This window comes from Lupinus angustifolius, chromosome LG14 (genome assembly GCF_001865875.1).
Source record: "Lupinus angustifolius cultivar Tanjil chromosome LG14, LupAngTanjil_v1.0, whole genome shotgun sequence".
In the NCBI taxonomy this organism is placed as follows: domain Eukaryota; kingdom Viridiplantae; phylum Streptophyta; class Magnoliopsida; order Fabales; family Fabaceae; genus Lupinus; species Lupinus angustifolius.
In genome coordinates this window covers 226,655-238,961 of record NC_032022.1, presented here as the reverse complement: position 1 = coordinate 238,961, position 12,307 = coordinate 226,655, and the positions used below count along the sequence as shown (strand labels likewise).

At 32.4% G+C, this 12,307-nt stretch overlaps 1 protein-coding gene across 1 annotated transcript; it reads right to left on the bottom strand.

The window, feature by feature from the left end:
- On the bottom strand, nt 5,948–9,229 carry LOC109327005 (pentatricopeptide repeat-containing protein At4g18520-like). The gene is made up of 4 exons (XM_019559968.1): nt 8,810–9,229; nt 8,327–8,492; nt 7,894–7,921; nt 5,948–7,857 (listed from the first exon to the last, which is right to left on the bottom strand). The coding sequence occupies exons 1-4, from the start codon at nt 9,212–9,214 to the stop codon at nt 6,180–6,182; spliced, it is 2,277 nt and encodes a 758-aa protein (XP_019415513.1). The 5' UTR covers nt 9,215–9,229; the 3' UTR covers nt 5,948–6,179.

Here is a 12,307-nt window from a genome sequence, read left to right as displayed (position 1 = left end):
CATACCAACAAACAGATCATTATCAACATCATTACTTATGTGACTACTTTTATATGGATTCTTGTCCAGACTGATAATCAATGTTAATGAAAAAAGATGAAGGGGTAACATATGTTATGCTAACTGGTTCACTAGTGGTAATCTAAACATCGTCATCATCATCATCATCATCATCATCACTACATAGGTCAATGTCTTCCTCATCACTAAAATCTCTAACAATATCATAAATAATGACCATCTACGTATAAACAAAGAGTAACATTAAATAAAATTAATACAAGTAAATGAACTTAAAAACAGAAAATATTTTTAGTTCCCTTGTATAATGACACTTCTTCAATTAGGAATTATTATTCTTAGATGATAATAAAATACTCTAAAAAAATTTCTTCATTTTTCTTCCTTTGGTGTGGTTTGAGCTGGGGGTAAAGGGTGTATTATGTTGTTTGGATCTCGTGCATCATATACACGACTTGGATCTCGTGTTCTTCGTCCACGACATTGACATGGAAGTTGTGTTCCTCGTCCACGACTTCTATCAACTCATACACGGTTTAAGAATCTCGTGCCTCTAAGGCACAAGATGGCAAGGATATCATATTTCTGGTCCACGACTTCTCCAAAGTCGTGGACCCCATCCACAAGTTCTACAAAATCTATACTACTTCCATAATTATTTTGAAACGTATACTAAACGTGTGATAGTGTAGTTTGACTACACTATCCACGTAAATTTTCCTGGCCATGGTGACCTTCTATAATGTGCGGTCAATATATGTAATCAATGTATTAGCCATATAAATGGAGTTTTTCTCATTGTCATACCATTTAGTGCGATTTTTCTTCTTCTTTGGAACCTTGATATATGTATTTTCCATGATATGTATATTTTTATAGGCAAATGTTCGTATTTTTAAGGTGGATGAGAATTGAACTCTCAATCTCCTTATCACTCCACTCTCTAAGCCTTCCACCCTTACCATACCACCTTATGACTCCCTCCATGATATGTGTATATCACTATGTGGAGTCTTTCTTTATTGAAAATATATGACTGGGATTTGGGATCATTATTCTATACAATTCGTTAACAAGCTTTACGATGTGAACCTCCATGGACTAAGTCATGTTGTGATATTTGTTTTATCTTTTCATTATACAGCATGAAATTCCTTATGTATTTTCACTCCTTTACTTTCATCGTTATGTGTGTATCATCAAACGCACAAGCTTTCATTTAGCCTCTAACTTCAGTTTTCCTCATCGATATAATTAACGTATGAACGACTGTTATTTCTTTGAATCTTGATGATCGTGACACCAATCCATGAGCATCTTGCTCCCAAATATTCACGTTCTTTGTTTGTTTTGTTTTGTTTTAGCAAAGCTTTGGGAACATGAATTGAGACACTTCCTGATCCTCTATTTAAGACACTTGTCACAAATATAATCATATAAAAATGTGGCTTATTTTCATATTCACGTTCAAGTCTCTCGAGGGCAACACTAGTTGAGAGGAACTGTCATGCATCCCTAAAGTGTTTAGTTGCTTGCCTATAGGATGAGAGGATACCTTTGGTAATAAAAAAATTATTCTCGTTCGTTCAGGTCTCATTAAAACCCTCCTTAAACCATTACTTAGGAATAAGTGTACCATCTCCGCGCTTCATTTCATCATATAAGTTGAATACAATTTAAGGAGAGTATCATCCCATGTCCTAGGAATTACCCACCCTAAGTTGAATAACTGTACAACAAGGAATCTTGGTTGATGGGGATAGCATATCTCACTTTGTATACCAATCCAATTAGAAAGTTCCATTCAATTAAAAATAAAAATAAAAAATAGAAATTAATATTTTAACATTATTTTATAAAATTTGACTGATTAGGGATATGAGGACAAAACAATTCTAGGACAGAGGTTGCACGGAGTTTGACTCTAGCGTTTGTCTTGCGCAGGTGACAAGTATGAGTTTATTTTACTTGAGCAATATTAGCTCTAATATTTTGAGGTTGATGCTAATTTAGTATGGGCTCCGCCAACTATAACATTGACTCAATTATGGGTGAGCATGAGGTGAGTTTGCCCGATCCTAAATATTGACTAGATCAGCCTTGAAACCCGAACCTAGACATAATTAAATATAATACATACTCATTTTAGATAAAGTCTTCTCAATATTATTACTTATTTTGAATATGTAATTTTACATATAAAATGATATATATATATATATATATATTATTAATCATGTATATATGATGAAAAAAATTATAGTATCAATAATACTTTCGACCAAAAATGTGTCATTACTCTATACACATACAAATATGATGAGTGAGTTGCCATGGAACGGGTCGGGCCGGATCTTGCTTGGTCCATACCCTGCCCTAAATATCGATCGTGTCTAATTTTTGAACTCAAAATTGGCCCAATACCCAATAAGACCCGGCCATATTCGGGTCATATAATGGGTCATTCCAAGTGAGCGGGTAGGACTGGGTCCTTCTAACTCTAGACACAACCAATATAACCAACACTAACTTGCTTTCAGTTAAATTAAGGATCTTAAAGCAATCACAGTGTTTGTTCTCAAGGTTATTCTTAACGAAATAAGAATATTCTTACTCTGTTCTTCATTGTGATATTCTTAACTAATGAAATCTTGGGGAACATTATGCTATTATGAATTTTCCCAGGGTAAACCGCAAGGCTATAACAAGTTTTAATTAATGGATGAATTGAAATATTAGGAAGTAACTATGTAATACTTTAATGTTGGATCTATTTTAAATAACAGGTAATGATCAATAAAACAGACAATACTTTGCAGCATTTGCCAGATACTCAAACTTCCTATTAAAAGATAAGGTTCCTCTAAGCAAGATGCAACCTTCAATTAGTAATGTACACTTTAGTAATTAATTATTAAAAAATAACATGAGCTAATGACTCAATAGTGGACAAATCCACACCATATTTGTTATAGACAGATCACAGATACCTAGTACTCTAGCAATATCAAATATTAATGCCTTAAGACAGTATGCATGCAGGCACCACACAAAATTGGACAAAAGTATCCAAACTATTACTTTTGATCTTCTTGATCTTATCAGTAGACCTTGCAACTAAATTCTATTCATGCTTTTCGGTGAAACCTGGTTTCCCCTCTACAAAGACACAATGCTTGGTGGTGGGTTTTTGATCAAGAGCAAGGAGACTCAACCTAATAAACATATCGGTATAGGCTTCAAGCTGCATGTACATATGGTTGTTGCAGAACCTTTCTCTGGAACCTCTAAGTACTTCATGATTTAAGTTAGATACCTCAGCTCCTTAGTCTGGACTCTGGTTTGAAGGAAAATCTTTTAGAACCCAGATGCTACATGGAGGCAGTGCTGATGGTATTCTTCAGGTCCGTGCTGAACGCATACAGTCAGATCTTGATGGTTTATTTAATGCTCTAGCTGAATGATGCAAGAAGCATGGAATTGCGGAGGATGCAGCTCTTTGGGATGAAGATTGGGATAAATTTGAAGATGAAGGATTTGCCAATGATCTCACGTTTGATACGAAAAATGCATCTTCTAAACCAAAACCTGCAATCATTCATGGAGATCAAAGTTTCCCTGATGTCCATTCAGTTGGTTCGCCTGTGACTGCAAATGGAAAGCATGAAAATTCTACCAATGGTGATTATACACTTGAGGATGAATCTTCTTATGCACACAGTGAAGATGAGTTGGGAAGAAGCCCCCGTGATAGTCCAGCTGGAAAGACTACTGTAGAGAGTCCTCAAGGATTTTCAAATGCTCATTTTAAAGAAAGTATTGAAGCAGATGCAGAAACAAATAGAAGCTTTGATGAATCAACCTGGGGTGCATTTGACAACAACGATGATGTGGATTCGGTGTGGCGTTTTAACCCTACCAAGGACTCTGACTTGGACCACCAGAGAGATTTCTTTACATCTGGTGATGATTTTGGTATAAACCCAATCAGAACTGGATCTACACATACAGATGGTGCCTTCCAGACTAAGAGCCCATTTACTTTTGATGATTCAGTGCCTGCAACTCCAGCTTCCAAGTTTGGTAACTCTCCAAGGTACAGTGAGGCAGGGGATTTCTTTGACATGTCGTCAAGGTTTGATTCCTTCAGCATGAATGAAAGCGGATATTCTCCCAAACCAGAACCAAGGTTTACGAGATTTGATTCCATCAGCAGCAGCAAGGATTTCGCCTACAATCCTGGGACTTTCACAAGGTTTGACTCAATCGGTAGCAGCAAAGAAACTCTAAAGCAAAATCAACAGTAGTTAACATTGAAATTCTAATAGACTGCTTCTTATATGCTTAAAAGATCAAATCCAAAGGAGGACAACAGACGCTTTACCGCCTTCACTCTTAGGGGTTTGTCATAGGCCCTTTCACCAGTGAATTTTCTATCCACATAAACATGCTTAATAAAGTTCCGGAGTCTGTCAATGTTACTGCTACCGAACATGGCAAATCAGAATAATGCAACACACAATTAAACATAAAAGCTTATGAGCAAGTACTTACCTGCTATCAGGCAAAGACTGCTGTTGTTGATCCCATTCTTCAAAATAAATTTCTCTTGCACGCTTCAAGTATTAGAAAAAAATGAAAATCAACTTAAGAAACATACAACATCAGTGAGACTAAGATATCCAGTGCAAGTTTTATCATAAACAAGCCTATATATGATAGGTTATTTTGGAAGATGATATTTGGTTATAAAGTTAAGAATTTGTAAGTTAGGTTTATGTTAGTTATTTGCTTTACAAGTTTTCTTTCCATTTTTTTTCTGTTGTATAAATAAGTCATATTGACTCATTTCTTATTCAATCAATACAATTCATTCAATGAGAATATTATCAATCTTTGTTTCTCAAAAAAATATATTAAGAATCAAGAGCGGAAACAATATATGAATTTCATTCATTGAAAATTGAATTGATGAAATACAAAATTACATTGAATCTTTTATATAAAGAATGGAAAAACTAACTAACCCCAACTAACCCTTTTATTCTTATAAGCTAATCACTTGAGTTAGAACTAACCCAATCATACAATCTCACATATTCACATACACTAATATTTACATGATATAATATATTTCAACAAAAGTGCTTCAGAATCATCTACTTAATGTTGGGATAAAGAACAACGCAAAAGTAAGGCCTGTTCAAGTGAAGACTCAGAGTTGACCAATAAAAATCGAAGAGAAAACATGTTAAGTCCATAACATTTCAGTTCAATGTTGTTAAAACCGTTTCATACTGACTGGTTGAACCAGTAAGCCGGTGAACCGGTCTCAATACCGGTACGGTACAATAATTATACCGGTCATACAATCATACCAGTCAAAACCGGCCAAAACCGATCATACCGGGCTATTTTATTTAAAATTAATTTTTTAATGAAAATAAAAAATATATTCGTTTTTTATTAATTTTTTAACATTAATGTTAATATATTATATATGTATATTTAATTTTGCCGGTATGCGATTTAATTAGTTAACCACTGGTTGAACCATTGTACCACTATACTAGTACCTTAACTGGTTTAATGACTAATACGCTATTAATAACACTGCTTCGGTTTATGTTATGACTTATGAGACATTTCTAAGGTTGTTGGATTTCATTGAAACTAAAATATAAAACATAATACACATATATCTTATTTTGAAAACAGCTTCCTACAACATAAATGAAACCTACACACACATTCACTAAAGAAAATCCAATTGGTCATAAGTGAAAGACATTTCATTTACCCTTTTTTACATTAAGAGTTTGTTTGTGAATTGAGTTTTGGAGGGGAATGAAGGGAAAAAGAAGGCTTCAGAACCATTTCGCAATTACATTTCATGGCTTCCAAGCCTTTATTTTTCCTCCATTACCTCCAAAATCCAATTCACAAACAGACCTGATCGGCACAAAGACAACAAATGGAGAATATAAATTACATCTGTTATCACATTGTTGCTCAACACCTTTCTTTAGCCTACTCATCTACTAAATATACATTATCCATTAACTACTATACATTTGATTGATAAACTTAATGTATTGATGCTCCTCTCTTGTAGAAGATTAAGAGGAATGCAAGAAATGAGAAGAAGACTTGATATCCTAATCAATATCTACAGCATCAATGCCTCCACACGCCGTAAAAACATTTGCATGTATGTAATCATCCACCACAAACCCTTCAGCTTCCATCCTGTACATGAGCTTCAAAGCCTCTTTATAATGGCCATTCCTTACATAACCCAAGATCATAGCTTTCCAAGACACCAAATTCCTCTTCGGCATGTTGTCAAAAACTTGAAAAGCATCAGCAACATTTCCACATTTCACATACATGCTAATTAAAGAACTGTTCACAAATACATTAGACAAGGCAGGGGTCTTGCTTGCATTGGAATGAATTAACTTTCCTTGAGTAGGAGATTCTAAATTTGCACACGCTTTTAGAGCCGATGAGTACGTATAGGAATTAGGCAGCACACCTTCCTCCATCATTTCCTGCAAACATTCCAGAGCTTCATATTTAAGTCCAAGCTTAGTGCACCCGGAGATAATGGCAGTCCACGAGACAACATCCCTAAAAGGCATATGTTGGAGCACCTTGATAGCATGTGAGTATTCTTTACATTTGCAGTAGAACCATACCAAAGTGCTTCCTATGTGCAAATTAGTATGGTTAATACTCTTGATTACTTGTGCATGAACTTCTCTTCCAAATAGCAAAGCCTTGATTGAGCCACAAGCCATCATGACACTTACAATGGTCAATTTATTAACATGCACTTTTCGTCTCATCATTAATCGAAAGACGCTTATGGCCTCTTCACCTAACCCATTTCGAGCATATCCTGATATGATGGATGTCCATGTGGCTGTGTTTCTAATCCTCATTCTATCAAACACTTTCTTAGAATTCACAGTCTCACCACATTTTGCATACATACCAAGTAGAGATGTTCCTATAAAAACATCAATCTTACAGATTTTCTTTACTAGGGCACCATGTAGCTGTGTCCCAAATTTCAATGCTTTATTTTCTCCACAGGCCTTCAGTGCACTACATATAGTATACTCATTAGGAAGGAACCCATCACCAAGCATTTGTGACAACATCAACAAGGCTTCATGTCCAAGACCATGCTGGGAACAAGCAGTAATCATAGTTGTCCAACATACCAAATCTCGCTCTGCCATACAATCAAATGTTTGAAACGCACTTGATATCTCCCCACATTTGGCATAAAAATGAATAATTGTATTGTCAACAATTAAATTCCTCCAATTGCTTTTCAATACACGAGCATGAATTTGTTTCCCCAGTTTTAAGTCCATTCTTTTACGACACAAATTCATGAAACAGACAAACATGGTACTGTTTTCTTGGACACCGTGTTTAGTGGAATCTTGAAATAACATAAAAGCTTCATCAACCAAGTTAAAATTTAAATACCCATCAATCATAGCAGTCCATGTAACTGTATTCCTTCTGGACATACCATCAAACACTCTACGAGCCTGAGCTAACTTACCCAATCTCAAATAACTACATATCAAATTATTATCAACATAAATAATTGAATCTCTAAACCTTTTCAAGACAACTGCATGTATCATTCCAATTTCTTTCACATTATAACATGACCGCAACAAACGAGCTACTGAATCTGGATTGAAGCATTGACTTCTCCCATCCAAATTGTCTATATTCCTGCAGACTGTATCCAAGTGAGAACTGATAATATGTGGAGAGTTCAACTCTGCAGTTTTTAGTGCTCCAGTGCTTTCAGCTGCCGCATCATAGGATTTTATAGCAGTGAAGCATGCGTCCCGAAGCTTTACCAAATCTTGTTACAAACATAATGATAAGTCAAATACCAGATTAATTGAAGGAAGTTTAAACTACCCATTTAAATGACTCATTTCTAAGCATGTGGCAAGTGCTACATGATCTCTTTAGTGGATGGACAAAAATTTCATAGCGAATACAATCACAATTCAGCTTAAGCTTACCCAAATAAATTCTTGATTATCTCTGAGTATGCGGGTGAGCAATCTCGATTCAATTATAAAAAATACCACCATCTAAGTGTAGTTCTAGCAAAAAAGTATTATAAGTTCTAAACTGAATTGCCTCTATGGACTTAAAAAGAACTATCATATATAGGTGATCAAATATCTAAAAGCTAAATCCATTGTTATAAGAAATATCAATTTAAATTACATAAATTATCCAAAGCATTTAGTCTTACCATTTTGCACTCTTGGATCGTCAAAAGATTCAGCTACTGTATGAAGATGCACCAAGAATTCTTTTGTGAAATCTTTATGGCACCTCGAGACAACTTCACTAATATCTGATGGTGTCCCCTTTATCATTTTCATGAGTTCACTGTATCTCTGTACATCTTCATCTATCTGCAGAAGATGAGTAAAATTGGGTATTGTAGCAATCATAAACAACAAAATAGAGGAACAACATAATCTCCTAATACACAAATTTCCCTACATTAACCAAGTTCTTATTTTGATTTCTGGCATAAAACATCTTTCCCCTGTTATTAATTGAACTGTGAAATACAGTAACAATTATTTTGAATTCAAGAGAAACAAATTAAAGATATTAAGAGATTCCTTTGATTAGAACCGCACCTGATTGTTTTTCATTAGTAACTAATTGTAATATCATAATGAAACAAAGTGATGTGCATAAATTTGAATAACAAATGACAAACCTCTTTAAGCTTCATTCCAAGCCAGAGCAGTTTGTTCTTCATCATTGGATCTTTTTCATTATCTGCTCTATCCTGACAGTGTTTAAAAAAATGGTGTCTGATATTGTTCCATTTCTTGTTCAACACTAACACCCTTCTCCAATCAATCAAGGCAGATTTGTCCAGTACAAAAGCTTCAATTAACTTGTCGCAATCACTAATCAATTGGTAGTCATCCAAGAACCATGTATCATTATCATCGTCGTTGTTTTTCTCATCACTTCCATTGCAACCAGGTGTGCTACTACATGACAACCCTTTACTGAAACAATTCGGCACTGCATTCGTGTCAAAGGCAAGAAACAAGTTATAATTAAGTATGCATATGTTACTAATCCTCTGGCAGCATATATTTAATTCATTCATTTCAAAATTAAGGTTATTTATAGGATCAAGAAATTCAGTAAATAGTCTCAATTATATATAAATAAATAGTAAATACCTAAATTCATCCCTAGGAAAAAATGCCCCTCTCCCCCTAATTTAGTTGATTTAGTGCTGAGAAATGAAAAACCACCACGAACATAATATCTTGAATTTTGTAAAAGTATCTAAATAACAAATATCTTGTTAGCACAATCCTAATTCCTAGTTTTACCTTACTAATCTATGCACTATCTTAATAATATAATACTACAAACTTCAAAACAGATAGTTAGAGAGATGAAAAGTAATGAGTGACCTTTGGGAGTAGTAAAAGTGAAGAAAGAAGGTCGAAGTGAGTTTGAAATGAATAAAGAGAAGGGAGAAACAAAATCTGCGGCGTGTTTAACAGTATGAAACCTTGAGAGAAGTGAGGAAGATGGTTGGAAAATTGAAGCGTGTAACTCCATGTGTTGGGGTGGGGTTACTTTTTGAAGTAGTGAAGTGAGTAAAGAAAGAGAGGGAAGGAACTGAATTGAACTCTGTCACGGATAAGAGTGAGATCCATTTTTATGGATTAATTTGGTTCTGCAAAGTTGGAAAATCCATAAGTGTCCTCAAAAGATATTTCAAAATTGATGTATTATATAATTATATATTATTAGTATAAAGATTTATACACTGTCAATATATTATTCATCATTTATTTGTATTATATTTTATGAAGAGTGAGTGATTATTCAACATGAATGTGGGTGATACAATGATAATGTATAAAACTCACACGTGATTAATCCATACATTTTTTCTCATTTAATATATATTTATCTTTAATGTATAGTTTCTATTAAAGTTGATTTATATTATTTTTATTTAAAAGTTAACAATAATTAAAATATAAATTATATATAATAGGGTGATATTGTAAACAAATATTTACTACAACTATTAAATCCTTCCATATTTCAAACATCTTTTTTTGTACTATAAAAAATATAAATTACATTTTTTATTAAGGAAGTAATTGCTTTTGAGATGTTTAAATGTCCTTTCCAACAAATATTGCTTACAGGAATTGAACTATTAACTTTTGGTTTTTCTTGGGATCTAACATAACCTTAATAAGTAGTAACCAATCACTAAATGTCATTCTCTAAATCACCTTGCTTATTAAAAGTATTCCATAAGCTCTCAAAGGTCATATAAAATTCTAAATATACGATGAAGAAATATATTAAAATTAATTTTTCAAATAAGTGAAAAAATATGTATTACTATAATCTATTTGTCAAAATCATCATTTTTACAGTTTTTTAAATCATAGGGTGTCAAAACTAAATTGTTTTTTAGTTAAGCATGTTGCTGATGATGCCATAGAGACTCGTTTGTAAGATCTTAGTTTTTGTATTTCATTTTTCTACCCAAAAAATCATTTTAGGGTGTCAAAACTAAATTGTTAGATATCAAATTTCTCAACGGTCAAATAAGTGATTCACTCTTTAAGATTGATATCTACAAAACAAAACATGTTTAGTATTTGTCAAAATGTGGTATTCATCAAAATACTCATGGGAGTTCACATTTTTATTCATTTTGTAGCTTGATAAATATGTATAGTATAATTTGTGTGGACCTTCTAAAAATTATAGATAAATAATCAAGTTCTCTTACTTGTGTAGATGTTGATATTGCTTATAATACTATGACTTCATTTGAGTTCGAAATGACTTTACACTTATAAAATAGATTATGAGGATCACATATTGTCTTTGTCAAACTTTTGAGCAAAAGACCTAAGATCATATTGATTTTTCTAAATTATTTAATATTGATAACATATATATTTCTGTTCAAAAATTATATTATATGAATTTTAATGAGTAAGATAAGATTAAATTGAGATGTCAATTTTAACATTTTATTGTTGATGTCATTAGTCATCAATGTTTGAAAAACTCTCAATCGTATCTGAATTAAATGCAACTTTGATGATATGAAGAAAATAAATACATATTATTTACTTGATTGAGTTGATCATTTTATCTTAACTATTATGGTTTAGCTGCTACAAAATTTTCAGCAACAAAGACAACTAAACTAAATTATATAGTAAGATAAATTTCTTGTAGCCAACATCATAATTTATATTGAAAATGAAAGCTCAATTTTACGTCTAATTCGATTGTCGAAGAGTTGAATACATTTTAAATGAATAGATAATGTTCTTTAACGTCTTTAATTGTTAATTATTGTTATTTAAAATTAATATGATATTTTAAAACTTTAAAAATTTATGTTTATTTTTTTATATTTTTTGTTACTAAATTAATCTTAATTATAAAATGTAATTAAATTTTGTTGCCCCTAAATTTTGCATCAAGGTGTATCAATGCTCACAAGAATTGAGCCCATGAGCTTTTACTATTTTTAGAGATCTAAAAGGGTCTTATACCACTAGACTAATAATTTATTGATTCACACTTAATATTAATTGGGATGAAAAAAATATTAATGTGGTAGAAGAACTTTTATTTCCTTTTTTCAGTTGAAGAAAAACTCTTAATAGCTTATACGTGATATGGCACACAAATTTCCCCAAATTTACTTTTGTAAGTTTCTTAAAATAACAAGCTTGTGATCCTGCCCTAATTAATACATTTAACCGAATGCACGTAGTCAATAATTTTACCTTATAATTCTTTTTATTTATAGTTATGAAATGTACATAATAACATTCACATTTCACAACAAATTTATATACTTCCATTTATCATTAATGATAAACTTATACATTCTATATACACTGACACATACATACTTTTTAATATTATGTTAGATTAAGAAAAAAAACATATGCATAGTGTAAATTTTTTTACATTCTCAATACATCATTCATCATACAATACAATAGTGTATAATGCATAAAATGTGTATAAATATTTACACTGTTAGTGAATATATATTAAACTCTTTTATATTTTAGAACTACCAATTATTTGGTCAACTAATTTGACTAAATACTATATAACAAGTGGTTTATCTCCTTCCAAATTTCAACTAGTTAAAACAAAAACAAAATTGAGCTATGGGCTAATT

Excerpts from the sequence above, each read along its gene's own strand:
- LOC109327005 (XM_019559968.1), bottom strand. The coding sequence starts at position 9,214 with ATGAATGAATTAAATATATGCTGCCAGAGGATTAGTAACATATGCATA. Across the intron at positions 7,922-8,326 it reads CGATCCAAGAGTGCAAAATG|ATTTGGTAAAGCTTCGGGAC; the intron begins GTAAGACTAAAT and ends GTTTGTAACAAG. Across the intron at positions 7,858-7,893 it reads AAGCTTCGGGACGCATGCTT|CACTGGAGCACTAAAAACTG; the intron begins CACTGCTATAAA and ends GGCAGCTGAAAG.